A 20,483-nucleotide genomic window follows, 5' to 3' on the forward strand; every position below is an offset into this window, starting at 1 on the left:
TTTTCTCTTTCACGTAATTATCATATTATATCAAAAAGATAAAAGAAACTTGTCAGTATATATTTTGATCAATTGTTCGATATTAATAAATCATTGCAATATATTTTCACATATATTTTACGTAGTTATATAAAATAACATAGGCACACAATATACACACATGTACATACAGAGGGAGACAGATAGACATTTTCAAAAGGTTTCTCAAGCTATTTCTCTCTCTCTCTCTCTCTCTCTCTCTCTCTTTTCCCCTTTGTAACTAACATTAATAATAATTATTATTATTTTATCTGGCTCATATGCGTTTGTCACCGTGCGTATACTGGTCGTTACATCGAAAGGATTCTTCGAAAGGCTCTTGCCTTGGGCAAACAGGGAATTTCGGTAAAATTTATACGATGATAAATCTTGATATGACACATCTCGGGAATACATATCCTTGGAGATTTTTTTCTTTTTTCTTTTTCTTTTCTTTTCTTTTCTTTTTACCTTCGAATGAGAACGTCTATCTATTCCAGATGAAACACATATAAGGAGGACAGATCTCTCTCTCTCTCTCTTTTTTCTCACACATACATAAATACATACACACACATACACAACCAAATTTTTTCTTTATCTTTGTCCTTCCCATACGAAACGCATATCGCATGCGGTTCCGCGCGAATGCGCGACAGGCGTACGAGAACGAAGCGTCATTAATAAATTTAGTCGAACGATCGTTCGAACAACGTTCGAGGGAGGTCGAAGTAGGAGAAGAGTTACGCCGTGTGCGTGTTTCAAAGTCGTAATCTTCGTAAGACTACTTGTTACCCTTCGCCACTCCTCTGATTTAACGTCACCGCGAGCGAATTAAATTTTGCGAATGAAATGGCGAACCCCCCCCCTAGAAATCTTACTTTTATATCTACCTATCATTTTAATATTTCCCTATCGACTTTTCATCACTAAGAAAGACAGAGAGAGAGAGAGAGAGAGAGAGAGAGAGAGAGAGTGAGTGAGTGAGAGAAAGAAAGAGAGAGAGAGAGGAAGGAATAGTTTTTATTGACTCTTTTTTTTGTTCCTTTACTATTTTTAACATTTTCGTCTTTCTTCTTCTGTAAAACGGAGACGAACGTTTGTTTTAACCGATCGAAAAAGACACAGAACGCGATCGTTGGAATACAGGATGTCTTATGGTTATTGCGAAACGGGCTGGAGTGGTGAGACAAGATGTCTGCGTGGGTTCCAGCCTTAAGTGATCGTGGTTTCTTTTCTCTTTCTCTTTCTCTCTCTCTCTCTCTCTCTCTCTCTATACATATATATATATATATATATAGATAGATATATATATATATATATATATATATATATATATATATATAGATATATCTGTGTCTATGCTTGTATGCGCTCTCTACGGCCCACACCATTGCCTTAGTATCCAGACGCTGCTTTATGGCCAATGATATGTGCTTTATTGTATCGTCTTTTAATTATCAGCCTGCACCTACAACACCAACGGCATTTGGTTACTTATTGCCATTGCTCGATTTAATGCTCGACGAGCGCGTGCGCACACAGAGCAGTGCAGCGCACTCCGCTAAGCCGGCACCTTTTGATAGCGAGGTTCGCGCTCACGAGTAGACAGACGCGCCGCAACCTTCTTCTTCTTCTTCTTCTTCTTCCTCTTCTTCTTCTTCTTCTTCTTCTTCTTCTTCTTCTTCTTCTTCTTCTTCTTTCGATGCCCAACTATTTTTGTTTCCACGTTCACTTCTTCGTCCACGCTATCTTGCCACGAGCGACCATTACAATTATCGGCGGACCCGCGCGCTCAGAAAAAGCTTTTGGAATCCCGAAACTATACATATAACACTCGTATTCCTTTACTTTTTACAAAAACGCGTTCTGCTATCGTCGTGAGTGCCCACGATGTAAGATGTGTGTCTGACATGTGCGAATCTTAAAACGAAAAAGAATTCTCATTCTTCTTCGGTGAGAATTGTTTTTTTATTTATTCAATTTTCTTTTTTTTTTCTTTTTTTTTTTTTACACAAGACAAGATGTAAGAGAAGAATAAGAAAATTAAAAAAGGAAAGAGGAAAAAAAACTATAAGGTGAACTAAAGAAATAAAAAATTATTGACTATTTCCCTTTTCTACGAATATATACATATACATACATACATAAGTACATATATACATATATATATATAATTATACTTTGAGAATTTTCTCTTTCTTTTCCTTCTCTTCTGTTCTTTTTTCGTTTCTTTATTTTCTTTTTCTTTTTTTTTTATTTTATATTGTTCTGTCTTTTTATCAACTATCACTGATCACGAGTAAGGCACAGGTATTATATATAATTTATAATTATGAATAATACCTACGCGATACACTTTTCCCTCTTTTTATTGCTTTTAATCGCTGATTTAATAGCTAATTGGTCTATATATATGTATACATATAGACTGTATAAAAATAATAAAAAAGTCAGAATTATCTCTACATATTAACGATTATATTTTCTAATGGTGAGACACTTTATCAATGATAATAAATTAACAATTATATATTAGAAAAAGAATAAATATTATCTCAATAAAAATAAATAATGATTATTAATTCGTTTCTTTCGCAAAAATCAATTATCCTATAATCTCCCCATTTCGTACAATTTTTTCCAAAGTTCGAAAGGAAAAGGAAAAGGAATCGTGCGCGCGCGCGCGAGAGAGAGAGGGAGAGAGAAAGAGAGAGAGAGATTGGATTCCGGGAAGGAGAGCGAGAAGGAGATAGTGGCGCGTCTCATTAAATCAGAACGGCATTCCACGGGCGTGTACACTCCCACGGGCATTCGATGGGGTTCTATTTCGATCACCATGAGCGCCATAGGTAGGATGTACCCGTTGCATACGACACGCTGCGAGACACGGATTTTCTTCGATCCGAGATACTTCCCCTCAGTCCCCTTTACCTTAGCCCTCACCCCTCAATACCCCTCATCCTTCATCCCTCAACATCCCTCCCTACCTTACCCTTCTCTCTCTCTCTCTCTCTCTCTCTCTCTCTCTCTCTCTCTCTCTCTCTCTCTCACCTACCAAAGACAGACAATTTATACGTCTAACTGTTATGTCTTTCGACGAAATTTAGAGAGCTCGATGCCAATTCTAATTCCTTTTTAACTTGTTCAATTCGTTAAATCGAGTTGTACGACTTCTTCTTTCTTGGCTTCTATATAAAGAAAGAAAAGAAAAATCAACGATTGATATTTTTCAATCGTCAAATAGATCAAAATTATTATTGAAAATATTTTGAATAGGTCAACAAAACGAAACGAAACGAAGTATGATAAAATAAAAATAATAAAAGAGCAAACTCTATTCCCCTCCAAAAAAAAAAGAAAAAAAAAACAAACAAAGAAAAGAAACAAAATCAATGATAGAATTAATTCTTCGAGTGATAACTCTTATTTTCAATTGATTAAATCTAATAGAAATAAATAAATAGAAAAAATAGCTAAATAATTGTTCAGACAAATAGAAAGTGAGAGAGAGAGAGAGAGAGAGAGAGAGAGAGAAAGAGAGAAAGGGAGTCGAGTTTATAATCGTTTCGTTTGTTCTAGACCCTTTCCGCGCCGCCATCAACCAACCCTCCCACCCTTCCCACCCTTCCTCCCCCCTGCTGCGTTTATCTTGCAACTTATTAGCCCGAAATATTCATAATAAGCAATTAACGTTGAAATATGAATAATGTATCGATCGTTGGAAGTCGTGCGGACGAATGAGTGGAATATTAATTCACCGCATATAACGTTTTATTTTTCCATTTTCCCTTTTTTTCTTTTCATTTTTCTTTATTTCTCTTTTCTTTTTTCTCTTATTTTTTCCTTTTTTCCTCTTCCCTCCCTCCCTCCCTCTCCCCCCGTTTAATTTCAAAGAATCGATTTTTTTCTATTTCTTTTTTCGTCCGTTTGTTTGTTCTCTTTTTCCACTTTTTTTTTCATTTCGTTTCGTTACATTCTTCTTTTGTTCCATTGTATTCTTATTTATTTGTTTTTTTCCCTTTTCTCTCTCTCTCTCTCTCTATCTCTCTCTCTCTCTCCCTCACACATCTTGCGTAGGTGTGCCGAAGATGTCCAATCGGGTGGTTCTCTAATTAGCCTGGGGCTAATTAACGTGTGCCAGAAGGACAATGAACGAATCGATTAGAAATCAATGTGATCAATGTCGCTTCGTCGCAATGTCGCTGAGTTCGATTGAGTCCTAATATGATGCCTTAATATCAAAGATCTTATCACGGACTATCTTTCTAATTGTTTGTAACCAAATATCAAATTTGAGGGTCTAATGATAACATACGACGTAAGTGTCTCAGTGGTGCTACGATATTAACCAAAACTGAACAACTAATTCGATCTAATGATGATGATAATAATAATAATAATAATAATAATAATAATAACAATATTACATTAATATCGATTTATTCTTAAATTATTTATGACATTATACCAATGCATAGTTTTATTTCTTCATTCTCATTGAAAATTTTATTAGATTAATTTATCGGCCGACGCACCTCGTAGTATACAATGAACGTTAAATAAAAAAGGCATGAATGAGAACAACCGTCGTGTAGAAAGTTTCTCAGGGCCAGCGAGCGGACGAATATTCGAACGTCGTTCTGATGATCGATGAGAGGGCCTGACCCATAAGTCGTAACGAAGAACTCATCTTTAAACGTGTCTTGTCCAGTCAAATCGATATAATTATTTTCCTCATTGTTGCTTACGCCAAATTTTCTAAATCGTTCATCTTTTCTCTCTCTCTCTCTCTCTTTCTCTTGTTCTCATTAATCGAAACGAGATATATATACGATTCGTCCTTTCATTATTTATTTATCGTTTGATTTTTTTTTAACCTGTAATAATTTACCGTCAACTTATTTTCTTACCTTACGATCCCTTACGTTCATACGTTACATTGATTTATCATTCATTTAAATTTTATTCGCAAACGCTAATGATCGAGATTATTAGAAATGAAATAAATACGTACATATGTATGAACGTATATATAAGATGGTCTAACACATAAAGTTGTTACGAAGAACCCATCTTTAAACGTGTCTTGTCCAGTCAAATCGATATAATTACTTTCCTCACTGTTGCTTACGTCTAATTTTCTAAATTGTTCATCTTTTCTCTCTCTCTTTAATTCAAGACGAAAGATACATACGTACGATTCATCCTTTTTCTATTTATTTATCTTTCTTTTTATTTACAAATAATATATTCGTCAATTAATTTACTCACGATCGCTTACAATTCACACACATTGCATTGATTTATCACGAATTGAAATTTCATTCGTAAACTCTAATTATCGTAGTTATTAGAAATGAAATAAATACGTACACGAGTATTACGTATTACGATTTAAATTTTACTCGCAAACACTAATGATCGTAATTATTAAAAATTAAATAAATAATTATACACGCGCACACACACACATAAGTATAAGTATATATTTGGAGATTCTAACCTTCGTCCTTCTCGTTCTCGTCCTCGAGGTCTTCTGATAGATTATCATCCTCTTCCTCGTCGTCTTGCGAACGATGCGACGCTCCAGCTTCGCTTCCCGAATGTTCACCAACGCTGCCGCTCCCTGCTGTCTTCGAGAGGTTCAACACAGGACTGTGCCCGTTCGAGGAACCTACACGACGAAGGATAAACAAATACGAAAGATCATTTACTTGTTAACAATAATAATACATCTTATTGATAAACGAATGAATGAAGGAAGGTCACCTAAGCCAAGATCACGATAGGACAGATTATTATTGTTCTATTTCCATATAAATACATATGTATGTATCCATATGAAAGAAAAATATAATACATAATATAATATAAGGATATAAAAGATAATCGTTATCACATTGAAAACAAGATTTTCTGCGAATCGATAAAAGGAATAAAAGCTGATTTCTCTCTCTCTCTCTCTCTCTCTCTCTCTCTCTCTCCATCTACCTATCTATCTATCTATCTCTCTTTCTCTTTCTATCTTTCTCATCGACTAAAACTAGACTGACAACTTGATGGATTTTATTTGCCTCCGTACATCCTCGTTTAGACAAGAGAACTCACTCCCATACTTTTATCCACTTTCCACATCTTTCTTTCTTCTTTCTCTCTCTCTCTCTCTCTCTCTCTCTCTCTCTCTCTTTCTCTATCTATATCTATATATCTATCTATATCTATCTATCTATCTCTCTATCCCTTTTCTCTTCCGCATTCGCTTTCTCTCCCTTGTTCGTCGGTGAACTCGAGTATTTGATATCCTAGCATTTTAATCCTGACGTGGATAGATACTGTTTGGGCAAACGGTGGTCGACGCTGAACCAGAGAGAAAGAGAAAGAGAGAGAAGGAGAGAGAGAGAGAGAGAGAGAGAGAGAGAGAGAGAGAGTTCAGGGTGACGCATGGCTTCAAACACGTTTCCTACGTACATACATATATTCCACGCACACCAACGTATATACGGGGTGGGTCATTTCGATTGTTCAACAATGATATTACCCATAAGATAATCACAAAAAATCTTTTCGATAGAACGTATTTAAATATACCGAAGCAAATCCTCGATTTTTTCATCTATAGATTAAATATCATCAGTTCGATGAACGATTAATATATTTACTCGGAATAAATTAAACTTTGAATACTTTGAAATTCTTATCTCACCCTATATAGATATTCAATGATAGAAAGAGAAACGAAAAGGTTTAAACCAAAATCGTACCCAACATATCCCTTATCGATCACACGGTTAGATAGATTCTTTCGAGATTTCATTAAAAAAAGATTCCTTCGAGATTTCATTAACGATTTCGTCATAAGCTTTTATCATTTTATTCTTTTTTTATCATATTTTATATTTTATTTTATTTTATTTATTTTTCTTTTTTTTTATCATTTCATTCAATTGTTCGAACGGACAGATAACGTCGAAAGAATTTTTTTTTTTTTTATAAGTTTTCCCGACGAAGAAGAGAAGCTTAAAGTGGCGGAGTCGGCCAATGCAATCGAGATTAAAGAAGAAACGCGAGATGCTTAATCGTTGAAGGTACGATAGATCGACCGACCGATTGACCGATCGACCGATCGATCGATAGATCGAATGAAAGAACTAAGGAACGAATGATCGAACGAACGAATCAGTATTTATAAAGTCTAGCCACGCAGAAAAATCTTAGACATCTTGACGAGAACATGTATATATAGTATATATATATATATATCTTTCTTTCCTACTAGCTGAGATGCTCTATCCCTTTTCTTTTATTTCTTTCTATCTTTCTCTCTCTCTATCTATCTATCTATCTATCTGTTACTCTTTCTATTCTTCGTTTCATCCTTATCTCTCTCTCTCTCTCTCTCTTTCTCTTTTCTATATACGTGTATGCGTGGGTCCGACGGGCGTTTAGGGACTCGAAGATTAAGCCCGATATCGAGTTTCAGAGAGCGGCACGGGATCCTGTACCTTTCTTTCTAATTCCCCGTAATATTTTAATCCGACCGATCGAACCCTTTATCTTCGAGGCTCATGCTCCCGCGTTGGTCGCGAACTCGAAACTTCTTCTTCTTCTTCTTTTTATACCTTTTATTTTATATTTATTTTCCTTTTTTTTCATTTTTTATTCTTAGAGAAGTAGTACGATTTATGTGTATATATATATATATATATATTCAAATAGATCTTAAAGGAAGAAGCTTACCATTGTGCGAACTAAGATCCCTAGGTTTGTGATCCAATGCAAGAGCCCTTTCAGCATCTCCTCTTTCTTCACGAAGCCTGTAACAAAAGATAGAAGAAAAAAATTATGGTCGACGATAATCTTAAAGTTTGAAGAAAAAAAAAAACAAAGATAAAGAAAAGAAAAAAAAAGAAAAACAGAAGAAACAAAGAAAAAGTAATTGAAAGATCGATTTTTTATTAACGATTTGTTACTTTTACGTCGACGAATTAATTCGTTTTAAATAGATTATGCGTGGCTCGATGAAATCTTCGAAATCATTTCATTTTACGAATTGTAATCGAATGTGAATTATTATTTTTTTCTTTATTTTTTCATTTTTTTTTTTTTGCTTCTACATTGTTTAATCCATCCAATAGTAATTATTATCTCGTTTAATACACATTGTTTAGAGTTATCTTGTAATTATTGAAAAATTCGTACGCAATTAACGAATAACTCGGTAGACTGGTAAATCCGTGAATTTTCATAGTAAAATAAAGTTTAAAAAAGAAGCAGAAGAAGAAGAAAGAAAAGTTTAAGAAGGAAGAAAATGAAGAAGAAAAAGAAATGAAAATAATGTAAGATGGAAAATTTTTAACGAACTCGAAGAAAAGAAAAGAACGAAAAGGCATTTTTCTTTTCGCGTTCTCATTGGCCGCCGGGCAATTTTTTTTTTTTTTTATTAAGCACAAGAAGCAAGAAAGAGAAAGAGAAAGAGAGTGGGAAGGAGAATTCAGTCGATGGATTCTCTTTTTCTTTCTTTTATTTCTCTTTGGTTTCATCATTCAGAAAGGTTCGAGTTTACGAGAACGATGGCGCTCATTAAGATATCGCAATGACTATACTTAACGAAAACTTTTAATTTCACTTTAATATTGTTTGCCTATCTGCCTTAAGGCGTTATTACTTTATCACAAAAATCCCTTCAAATTCTTCTCTCGTAATAACCTACGATCGCGGATGCGATCTGTCAAGACTTGAAGGAAAAAAACAAAGAATTAAATAAATAAATAAATAAATGAACAAACAAAATAATCACAAATTTTTCCATTAAATCATAATGCGTCCGAACGAAATTTCTTTTTTTCTTTTTTTCGGACGAATTAAATGAAGATCAAAGTTATCAGATTTCTTTTTGGTATAATAAAAGGGATTAAAAAAAGAAAAAAAAAAGAAAGAAAAAAGAATCGATCGGCTAGTCGATGTCCCTTGATAAAAGGGTTTAGGGAAAGCGAGTCTTCCACTCTTAATGGCGAAGAAGAAGGGTAGCCCTGTAGCTTTTATCGTGTGGTTTACGGCCGAGGTCATCCGCGTGCTCGCGGATTTATTTTCCAAGAAGCGTTGCCAGCTGTAGGGAAGTATAGTTCTCTGAGTCTCTCTTTCTCTCTCTTTTTAGCGATTAGGATACTTTTTTTCTTAAAGATGTGCTTCGTCCTTCTTTCGTCCCTTCATCTTCACGTCTCTCTCTCTCTCTTTCTTTTGTTCTTACGTCTCAGTTTCTCGCGAAAATTATTCTCTAGGGTATACTTTTTCTTTTTCTTCTTTCTTTTTTTTTTCCTGCAGGATCCACAATGTGGATCGGAGGCCTCTTTCGCACCTCGAATCGAACCGCGGACCATTAAGTAAGAAGTTAATATCATTAAACATAATATCGGGCGCATCTGGGAGCCACAGAGCACTTACCGACCCTCCGCCCTTTCCTTCCCCTCTCCACCCACCTTCTCTCACTCTCTCTCTCTCTCTCTCTCTCTCAATTTCTCTCTTTCTCTCTCTCTCTCTCGGTCTGTCTTTCTCTCTTTCTATCTTTCTCTCTTTCGCGTCTCTCCACCCCTTAATTTTTTAATGAGAAAATGCTTTCAAAGAGCCAGAGAGAAATACCGTGTCTACGAGCGATAAGTTACGGTCTCTCACCGAAGGGGAGAGTGAAAACCTTCTTTTCCCATACTTACCGCCTTTCTTCGATGGCTTTCATTCTATCTCTATCTCTCTTTCTCTCACACACACAAACACACGTACACATATTATTATTTTCTCTTTCTTTCTCTCTTTCCCTCTCTCTCCCTCTCTCTCCCTCTTTATTTCTTTCTTTCCCTCTTTCACTTTTTCTATATGGACCCATTTTGCGTAGGACGCAAAAACTAAGGCAAATGGACTGTTTAGATGAAACATATAATTCCGTGAAATTGAAACGTTAACAAGAGGGAAGATACTTTCGATCGTATTTAGAAATTTCTAATCTATCATTTAGTCGACGTCATGGAACACACATATACATAAACATATATATATATATATATATATATATATATATATATATATATATATATATGTAATTCGAATAAAGTATCGCTTTTCTCATCGCAAATGATGATAACTGGAAATAGAAGAGTTGATAGGGAAGACAACTTCTTAACTAATAAAAAGGAAATAAAAAAAGATTGGACGAATATATATATATATATATATATATATATATTATATACATATATATATACATACATATGTATATATACCTTCATTTCTCTCTCTCTCTCTCTCTCTCTCTCTCTCTCTCTCTCTCTCTCTGTCTCTTTCTCTGAAGCGTCAGCTATCGTAACGACTTAATTTCGAGGATAATTAAATTTTAATTGGTAATACGAGTCGATTAAGGTGCCCGATGAATATCTCGGATGGCCTCCGTTTTATCTTCTTTCTTTTTCTCTCTTTTTCCCTCTTTCTCTCTCTCTCATCTCTCACGAAATCTATGCTATTCGTTGTAGAATAAAGGTGAAGTGAACGAGAATGAGAGAGAGAGAGAGAGAGAGACAGATAGGAGGAGACTCAAATCGCTTAGATGTTGCGGCCTCGCGATAACCGGCAACGAAGCAGGGTTATTAAGTTTGTAATTAGTCGAATATTACAGACTCGCGTCACGGCGTTCACCGTGTAACACGTCCGTCCGTGCATATCTATGCGATATATGCGTACGTACCCGTTCAAGCGTCGTTAACGCGTTACGGCTTTCATTACGCTCTTGTGGTACGCGGTTCTTGAGTGATTGGCAGCATATATATATATATGTGCTGATTATATATATATATATATATATATAAGATGCTTAATAGCACTACCAATGATAACGACTACTCTAACGTGCACATTGATTCTCTTTATGGTTTCAAACGAATCCACGAGTTTATTATCACGTCTTTATCGTCTCTAACATTTCTTTCATTTTTCTTCTACTTCATCTAACTTCATTCACATTTCTTCTTTTTCTTCCTCCTCTTCTTTCTATCCTATCCTTTCATTTATTTATATGTTTCTTTTCTTTTTTTTTTTTCCTCTTTTATATCCTCTCATTTCTTTCAGTTTTAATTAAACACTCATATATTACCAATTATAAATCAAAATAATTGTCTCTGCTAAAGGAATTATAATTCTAAAGAAATTACAATAAAAGAATTAAAGTTAATTATCGAGATAGTTTATGAGAATTTATTTATCCTTTAATAAACAATTTCGTTTAATTAATATCTGTTTTTCTTTTTACTTTGTTTTTTTTTTTTTTTCTTTTTTTATCTTAAACGACAATATGTTAGATATGTATTGTATTAGAAAAAAAAGCAGCGAAAATTGTTAAATAAGGATTTGTAAATTTATTATAGAGGAGAACCCTAACCGTGGAACCAGTCTCACGCTTAACACCGTACAAAACTAATAAGCCGAAAGAGCGACTGCCCTTTCTCCTCTTCGTCTTTGCCTTTAATTTTGATTCCGTAATGACGGACTCTGCGGGGAATCTCTCTCTTTCTCTTTCTCCCTCTCTTTTTCTCTCGCTCTCTTTCTCTCTTTCTCATCCTAACTGTTTAGAAAGGACCTTCTCGAAACAGCAGGAGTTCATTAAGTTTCCCATTTCTATCGTGGTAAAACGAGGTGAAGACTTATCGGACTACTCGCGACTTACGTTCTTAAATAGAAGAAGTATGATAATGGTAATGAATGAGATGGAATAGAGTGGGATAGATAACATTACTAAACTTATGTAATCTTTAATTTCGAACTTATTTAATCTTTAAATTCATTTAGTATAAAAGAAATGGATATGTATATTAGATTTTTCGTATGAACGAACAAGGTTCAGTAATTTCTTTTTTCTTTTTTTCTTTTTTCTTCTTATTGAAAATATTTACTTATAGGCCAGGAGACAATAATATATTATATTCATATTAGATAAAACGAAGTGCAATACTATATAGTATAATATACTGTCTGATATTACATGATATGTATGTATGTTAATTAAAAAATCCAATATTATGTATATAATTTCTCAATAATTTATTTAATTAATATATATGTAAAATTAATTATTACGATCTTAGAAACATTGAAATGTATGGATTAATTATTATTATTATTATCTCGTACAGATTCTCCAAAGAGTAGGAATGTTTTAAATCGACAGAAAGAGATAGAGACAAAGACAGAGACAGAGAGAGAGAAAGAGAGAGAGAGAGAGAGAGAGAGAGAGAGAGACAGGAAGAAAGAGTGAGAGAGATAACGAATAGGCTTTGACATTTTTCAATCGCTTTGATATCTTCTTGCGACGTGTATCAGAGAGTTAGCTTGGGCTTTCGACGATCCTCTACATGAAATCAAACGCATCGTCGGCATAACGTGAGCACGAGCTAATGACGACAGCAATTGTAATATCGGGGAACATGACAAAGGGGATTGCCTCATCCCTCTGCACCCCCCTTTCGAAATGGCGAAGGTATGTTCAACGGTAGTGGTACCCCTTCCGATCGTCGACCAATCGGCAGCTTTTCCGATAAACGATCTACGTGCCATCGAAATTCCACCTCCATCCTCCATCTACTACTACCACCATCACTGCCACCACCACCTCCTCCTCCACCTCCTCCTTCTCCTCCTCGTCCTCATCCTACTCTTCGATAGAGAGATATTTTTACTTTCAGCGATATTCCATCGTCGACAAAATTTTCTTTTTCTCTTTCGATTACCGAGCAATGGATTTCAAAGGATGACGACGACGACGTCATCTCGTCAAATCCAACGAGCTATCGCGTTACGTCGTCAGAGAAAGATAGACAGTGAGAAAGAGAGAGAGAGAGAGAGAGAGAGAGAGACAGACTTGAAATATAATAATAATAATAATAATAATAATAATAATAATAATAATAAACGAGGAATCTTATGAGAGAGACAGGGAAGAAAGGGTGTGAGAGGATAGCTGTAATGCGAGCCAAAGTCGCCACTGAAAATTTTACCCTTAGGACCGTGACATTCGAAGCAAAAGGGGTTGTTCCACGTGTATATATATATATATATATATATATATATCTCCTCTCTCTCTTTTTCTTTCTACTTCTACTTAGAAGATATAGGGAATCACAATGTCAGGCTAGTTTAAATCATTTTTAAAGAATACAGATTAATAAAAGGTATGTCCCTTAAATGATATCTCGCTTTGGAATTAGTTCAAAATTGTTGTAAAAAATATTTTGGATTAATTGAAAGGTGATGGAGGTGGGTGGAGAGAATAACGGGGAGGGGGACAGAGGGAGGACGGTGTTTGGATATCACTTTGAAACTTAAGAAATGGACGTCATCGAGGTTGAAACTTTAGTAAGGAATACTTTAATGACAGCTGACAACGTCGTGTCAATAATTATGCGAGAAGAGAGAAAGAAAGAGAGAAAGAAAAAGAGAGAGAGAGAGAGAGAGATAAAAAATGAGATAGAGAGAAAGAGAAAGAGAGAAAAAGCTTCTGTCGGCGATCCGATTACTTTTCGAAAAGATCCGAGACAAAAGCGAAAACGAGGAGAAGGAAGGAGTGATTTTGTCGGTGTTGGTAGAAGAAATCGAGAAAGACTGCCAGTGGAAACCATAAATTATCTTCCATCTCGGTAAGAGAAAGAAAAAGATAGAGATAAAGGGAGGAGAGCGTGTTGGGACCAAAAGGTTCTGGACCAAAAGGGAGGAAGTCGTAGGGCGAATCGAATTACATCATGGAAAGAGAAGGAAAGAGATAGAGATAGATAGATAGATAGAGAGAGAGAGAGAGAGAGAGAATCTTTCTCCTTCCACGTGAAACTTACAAATATTATCCGACATATCCCATAGCCTACAACATTTATCAAACCGTGTCTTGTGGAAAGGGATTCAATCAGAGAATTCCACGAATTCCATGGACGTCAATAAGATAGACCCGAAATAAGACGTAAGCTCTTCCTATCATTAATTCATCATTTTTTCATATCTCCTTTCGCGTATTGAGTCATTTAACTACTTACGAACAACTTAGTAAACCCTATCTTCCTACAATTACATCGTTTCGTTTAATATTTTTTTTTTTTATGCATAAATAATAATCGCAAAATATTGAGAATGTACTATCGAACAAAATAAATAATGTGATATTATCGAAAATTTCATTAAGCAATTCTTTTTTTTTTTTGTTTTTACTTCTCGAAAGATATCTATCAAAATAATAATCATAATAATAATAATAATAATAATAATGAAGACGATGACGATGAGAAGGATGCAAATACTATAAGATCTGTTGTTGTCTGTTTCCCCCTCATATTTTCCCTTCTCTCCTCTCTATCCCTTTTGACTAATAGATCTCAGCAGCAGTCACGACACAATCATACACAGACTACTGTTACTAACTTCATATCAATCCGAAGGATCTCGGGTGCCTCTAGCGAAGCACTCGTAACCAGTAGTGATAAATGATGCGAGACTTCTACCGACGATTGAGATTAATTTCATATATATATACACACAAACTCATACATATATATATATATATATATATATATTACATCAACACGTATAGATAGACGGACAAATTTAAGAGATATAATATTTTTCTCAAAAACTCGTATTTTCCAAATTTGAATAAATTTTATTCCTTTCATAAAATTAACTAATCGAAACTTTCAAGATTCTGTAATCTTAATTCAATGTCTTACCACCCTCTCCCTCTTTCTTTCTCTTTCATACACACACCATCCTAAAATTTATCGATAATTCGTCGAAATCGATGTAAGAGAAAGCAGACAACTCCGATAGAAGAGAGAAGAAACACGGTTGCCCTTCCTTCGTTTCTGTTATAGTCGAAGCAGCTAATTATGTATCCCCTGCGGGACCCCCCGCAGACAGGAAATGAGGTTCCCCTGAGTTCTCCTATCCGTTCTATATAATACCTATACAGAGAGCCTATATAAACGTATCTACGTCCTCTCGTACGCCTTGCGTTACTCTCGAAAATGTTCAAAATGGAGAAAGACAGTGAAAATACACTTATACATATACATATATATATATATATATATATATATATATATATATATATACAGGCGCTCATACATACACAGATACCTAGACACAGTCGGATTAAGTTAGCCTTGGGATCAAGATACAACGACGAACGAAAACGAGGTAGAACGACGACGACGACGACGACGACGACGATAACCTCTGACTTTATGCCTAACAGAGAGAAAGAGAGAGAGAGAGAGAACAGCGGTTTAATTAGACGACGCCCGAGATTCGCCTAGAAATGTTGATTGAACTAAATTGTTTTCCTCTGGGGTGCCTACCACCTCCTCTTCGTGCTTCTTCTTCTTTTTTCTTTCTTTTTTCTTCTTCTTCTTCTTCTACTACTTCTTACTCGAACCCAACCTGGACCCTCTCTCTACCTCATTGGTTTACTCCTCTTTCTCCTCTTACCACTTGTCCTTCTGTTTTTGTTCTTGGTACGGAGAGTTCATTGGGGTGCTAAGGAGACAATGCTGATCAGTCGTCGAGATAACTGGCTGTTTAGGCAAACGACTTTCTGGGGTAGCTACCGTCAGCACGTTGGTATACTGCCCATGGAGAATGGTTTCTTATAATACAGTGTGTCTAGAAAGTAACTAACTCAACTCATTACGATTACCCTTTAACTTGGAATATTTACATATTCTAGACAATACCGTCTACGTATAGAATTGATTTGTTAAAAAAGAAATATATATATATATATATATATAAATTTAGTTTTGAATCGTCGAACCAATGTGAACTTTGATTCCATCACACCAAACTCTCCTTCTGTAAATATACAGAAACAAGGAGAACGTGAAGCGTACACGCGATTATCATACTACGTAATTATAGTCCGCAATGACAGGTATCGGCAGGAGCTATAATCATTCCGTCAACGGGAGTCGCTGTTTCGAAACGCGTGCCTCCGGTAGCTCGACACAAAAGACGGTTAGGTAAAGGTGAGAACAGGTGTAGTGTTTGCGGGTTCGAGGGGGACTCGAGGTAAGAGTAGAAGGGCCAAAGCCGCCGTTACTAAATATGTTTGCGCGACCACGTTGTAAGCCGCAAGCCGAGTCAATCGTTTTACTTGTCCTTTTGTTCTTTTCTTTTATTTCATTCCTTTTCCTTGTTTCTTTTTTTTTCTTTTTCTTTCTTCTTTTTTTCTTTTCTTTTCTTTTCTTTTTTTTTTTACCTCCAAAGCACCTCGTCTTTCTTGCATTTGTTACGAGAGTAAGAATATCGTTTGTATATATACATACATATATACATTGTGCGTACAATTGCATAATTAAAAGTATTTCATTTTTTTTTTTAAATAATTTACCTAGGATAACAATAAATAAATAAATATATATATATATATATATATATATTTCATTATTATTATGATTACATAAACTTGACACTGATAATAACTAACGATTGTCTCATAAAATTGAATGATGAAATATTAATATGATCTAGGAGAGATGCATTCCATTTTTCACACCTTGTATCCCTCGACGATCTACCCTCATTCTATTTCTCTCTCTCTCTTTCATCTTCTATCCATGAGAGTATCTCCTTATAGTCATAGGAAAGTTCTCGACGAGCACGATACGTTAAGCACTATGGTTAACATGGAGTGTTTCTAAAATGGCAGTGCTAAACGTCATATATCAGGAATGACGTTGGAAGGAAGAACCCAACAGGGATCTGAATTATAAAACACCATCACTCTTATCTACTTCGATATATACGAGGATCTATCGATAAAACGAGTCCAACGTGAAAATTATTTTTAATATTTTAATATGACAACAGATAGATCGTATTATTCGTTCGAATTAATTAATAGTTGCAATGTATTTCTTATCTTTTTCTTTCTTTCTTTTTTTGTTCCATAAAATTGCATCTCCACACGTCTCCTTGCTACTTATAAATTATTATGTACAATGAAATAACTCAATGCATTTGAAGCACTTAAAGAACATTCGAGATGTTTAAAAGTGCAAGAGAAGTACTTCGTCGTTTCAACTAATTTATGGTTGCCCTAAGTAACTGTAAAGCATCGTACATCAGAGGCCAAGCTCCACGAGATACATACATGAAAATTTATCTAGGAGAAAGCCCGTGAATTATGAAACATTCTCGTTTCGTAACTTCCTGCTCTCTATTTCGTCTGTGGTCCTAAAATCATCGACGTTTCTCGTACCTTGCCCTAAATACATCCTAGAAACTACTAAGATACCGTAAGTCCAACAGTAATTAGAGTTAATATAAATGGAATTATAGTTTCAAAAATTATCAAAGTATCTACGATGTATCAATCGAATGGACATCTTTGTAAAACAATTGAAATTAATTAAAATAAATACGACTGATTATAAGCCAGAGCGTCCGTTCATTTTTTCTATCTGCTTTTTTTTTTTTTTTTACTCTTTTTCTTTTTTCTTTTTTTTTGTTTGGACAATGTTTCTAAACAATAAGATAGATCAAGCAAAAATATAACCCCTGGTCATAGAATTTTCCATCGTCGAAGTCACGATCCATCCCTTTCCTCCCCTCCTCTCCCTACCATCCTAACGTCATAGAAAACTCCGAAAGCATTTTTCAATTTCGTCAAACTTTACGATAGAAATCTTCCCCATGAGAAAGGACTGAGGTGAATGCTTTTGACGATGGGTACCAAGAAAAGAGAACAAAAAAAAAAAAGCAAAAGAAGAAGGGAGATTTCAGAATGGTGGGGCACGAAATAAAATGAAAAGGGAAAAAAAAAGAATGAGAGAAAAAAAAAAAGAAGAAGCTGGGCGTTCGGCCGGTTCGCGAAACATTTGTACATAAATCTGAAAATTATGACTCGTTCGTTCTCCCTCTCTCTCTCTCTCTCTCTCTCTCTTTTCTCTCAGACAAGGCATATGCCTGGAAACGCGTAACGGAGAGATAACCGAAGGGCAACCCCTCGTAAACGCAACCGCACGCACGTGCGCGTATATAAAGTGCAGCTATGTATTTTCTCTCTCTCTCTCTCTCTCTCTTCTCGTGCAGTATAAATCAGAATCAAAGGGAAAATAAAAATCACTTTTTCTTTCCCATTTTCACTGCGGATGATTCGATTAAGGGCTATCGATGGTCGTTACGGGACCCGTCGATATTCTTTCTGTCCTTTTTCTGAACTAGGAGAAAAGAAAAAGAGAGAGAGAGAGAGAGAGAGAGAGAGAGAGAGAAAGAGAGAAATTGAGATAGTGAGAGAGAAAGAGAGAGAGAGAGAGAGAAGAAGAAGATCGAAGCTTATCGCGGTTTTTCGATGGAGTCGATCCCGTACCAGGGATAAGCGAGAATCGTCGTGCTTTTTTTACCCCCGGTCTCTCTTTTTCTTTGCTACGTTTCCCTCGTCGATATTTTGCCCCTCCTCCCTTCACGTACTCTTAAAGCTTTTTGCTCTCTCTCTTTTTTTCTTTTTCTGTCTGTCTATCTCTCTCACTCTCTCCCTCACCCCCTTTCACTTTCCATAATCTATGATTTTCAAAATTCTATACATTACGTACAGACATGTAATTCATAACTATTATCACAGAGATGAAAATAATGAAAGAGAAAATATGTAAAATTTTCTATTTATCGACAAAGAAAAAACATTTTATATATATATATATATATATATATATATATATATATATATATAATATGAGTTGTGTTTGTATATGTGTGTAGTATATATACACATACATATATACTTATAAATAATTCCATTTCGATTTAACCCCTTTACTATTCCAGCCTCGGGGGTTGGAAAACGTAGTGTGGGAGAGAGAGAGAGAGAGAGAGAGAGTCGAAGAAGGTCGACAGCGATAAGTCTCTCCCAGTTCGATCTCTTCTCTCTTCTCTCTCTTTTTCTCTTTCTCTCTCTTTCTCTTCCTGGCTGGCTTTTCCCAAACGCCTCGATGCTCAGCCGGCAGGCAAAACGCAAATAAACTCAGGATCTCCCCCGTATTTCCAAGCCGTTCTAGCTCACGGTCCAGGCACGGTACAGCAGCCCTCTCTTGCCGGAGGCTAGATCGAAGAAAAATATGCTAAAGGAGTGAGTGAGAGAGAGAGAGAGAGAGAGGGAGGGAGTTTCGTTTTTTATTTAGAAAAGAATCGTTCACTCGTGTGGAACAATCGATGTTCCGACCATGTTTCGATAGTTTTCCTTTAATTTCGGTGTATCTAATTAAAATAAAGAAGAAAATTATCATTTTCCCTCTTATTGTAATTAATAATAAACAATTTAGTCCTGTGGCGTGGTACTTTGAATATTTTTTTCTTCTTCCTTTTCTTTCTTTTCTTTTTCTTCAAAAAAAAAAAAAAAAAAAAAAGAAAAAGAAAAGAAAGAAAAGAACAGAAAAAAAGAGAAGAGAAAAGATAAAAAGAAGATAAATGTTAAAATCGTCGCATGAAATGGATAAGATCGCAAAAAGAAATATGCTTGTGCCGAGTAAAATTGCTTTGAATAAACTTTACGTATTTTCCACCCTTCCAAGGGAATGAACGAACGAGGCCGAGCGAGTCGTCAGTGAGAAAGAGAGAGAGAGAGGGGGAGGGAGGGAGAGAAAGAAAGAGAGAGGAAAAGAGAGAGAGAGAGAGAGAGAGAGAGCACGCGTGCAAAAATATACGCGTAAAAGGGCTCTTATCGGGTTTGCGCAAGAATAGGATTCGACGACGCTTCCGAAAGCCATAGCCGAAACGGTAACTGCCACCCTTCGACTGATCGAACTTATTTTCTTCCTTCGACACGGTGACTCTTGCAGTTCCAAAGTCTCCGTTCGTCCCTCCCCACCAACTCCTTTCCAACCCACCCACTCATCCACCCATCATACCCACCACCATCACCACTATCCTTTCCACTCTTTCCAGCCCTTTTTCTTTTTTTTTTTTTCGACGTAGTACGGACTCGCGTCGATAATATTTGACTGAAAGGGCGTTTCTATGAGAGTTAGAGGGAGGAAGGTCTCGTGCTATTTTTCTGGAAAATTGAATAGACAAAATCGAACGTTCGTTCATGCTTTCGCCCTTTTTTCTTTCTATCCTTTTACTTTTCCTCGTTTTATTTTTTCTTCTTTTTCTTATTTCTCTTTTTTTTTTTCTTTTGTTCTTCATTTTCTTCCCATTCTCTCGATCGCGATATTCGAAGAACTTTTCTCCATGTAATTCATTCTAATCGCGAATGATTCTTCTATCAATAATATATTAAGACGCAAATATAATCTACAGGCAATAATAATAATAATAATTATTTATATTAATAATAAGACCTGTTTGATTTGATGGAAAAAAAAGAAAAAAAAAAAAAAAAGAAGAGAATTATATTAATCTATAATCTCAATAAGAATAACAATGATAATTTATAGTACGAGTTATTT

At 35.4% G+C, this 20,483-nt stretch overlaps 1 protein-coding gene across 10 annotated transcripts in view; it reads right to left on the minus strand.

Annotated features, from left to right (window-relative positions):
• Positions 1 to 20,483, minus strand: part of LOC124430110 (dachshund homolog 2) — a 224,017-nt gene that overhangs the window by 70,087 nt on the left and 133,447 nt on the right. For all 10 annotated transcript variants that reach the window (XM_046976236.1, XM_046976237.1, XM_046976238.1 and 7 more), the window contains 2 exons: positions 7,759 to 7,835; positions 5,525 to 5,695 (listed from right to left, as the gene is read on the minus strand). In XM_046976236.1, coding sequence (XP_046832192.1) covers positions 5,525 to 5,695; positions 7,759 to 7,835 — 248 coding nt within the window. The remainder of the gene's footprint in view (positions 1 to 5,524; positions 5,696 to 7,758; positions 7,836 to 20,483) is intronic.

Source organism: Vespa crabro, chromosome 17, assembly GCF_910589235.1.
Source record: "Vespa crabro chromosome 17, iyVesCrab1.2, whole genome shotgun sequence".
Taxonomy (NCBI): Eukaryota; Metazoa; Arthropoda; class Insecta; order Hymenoptera; family Vespidae; genus Vespa; species Vespa crabro.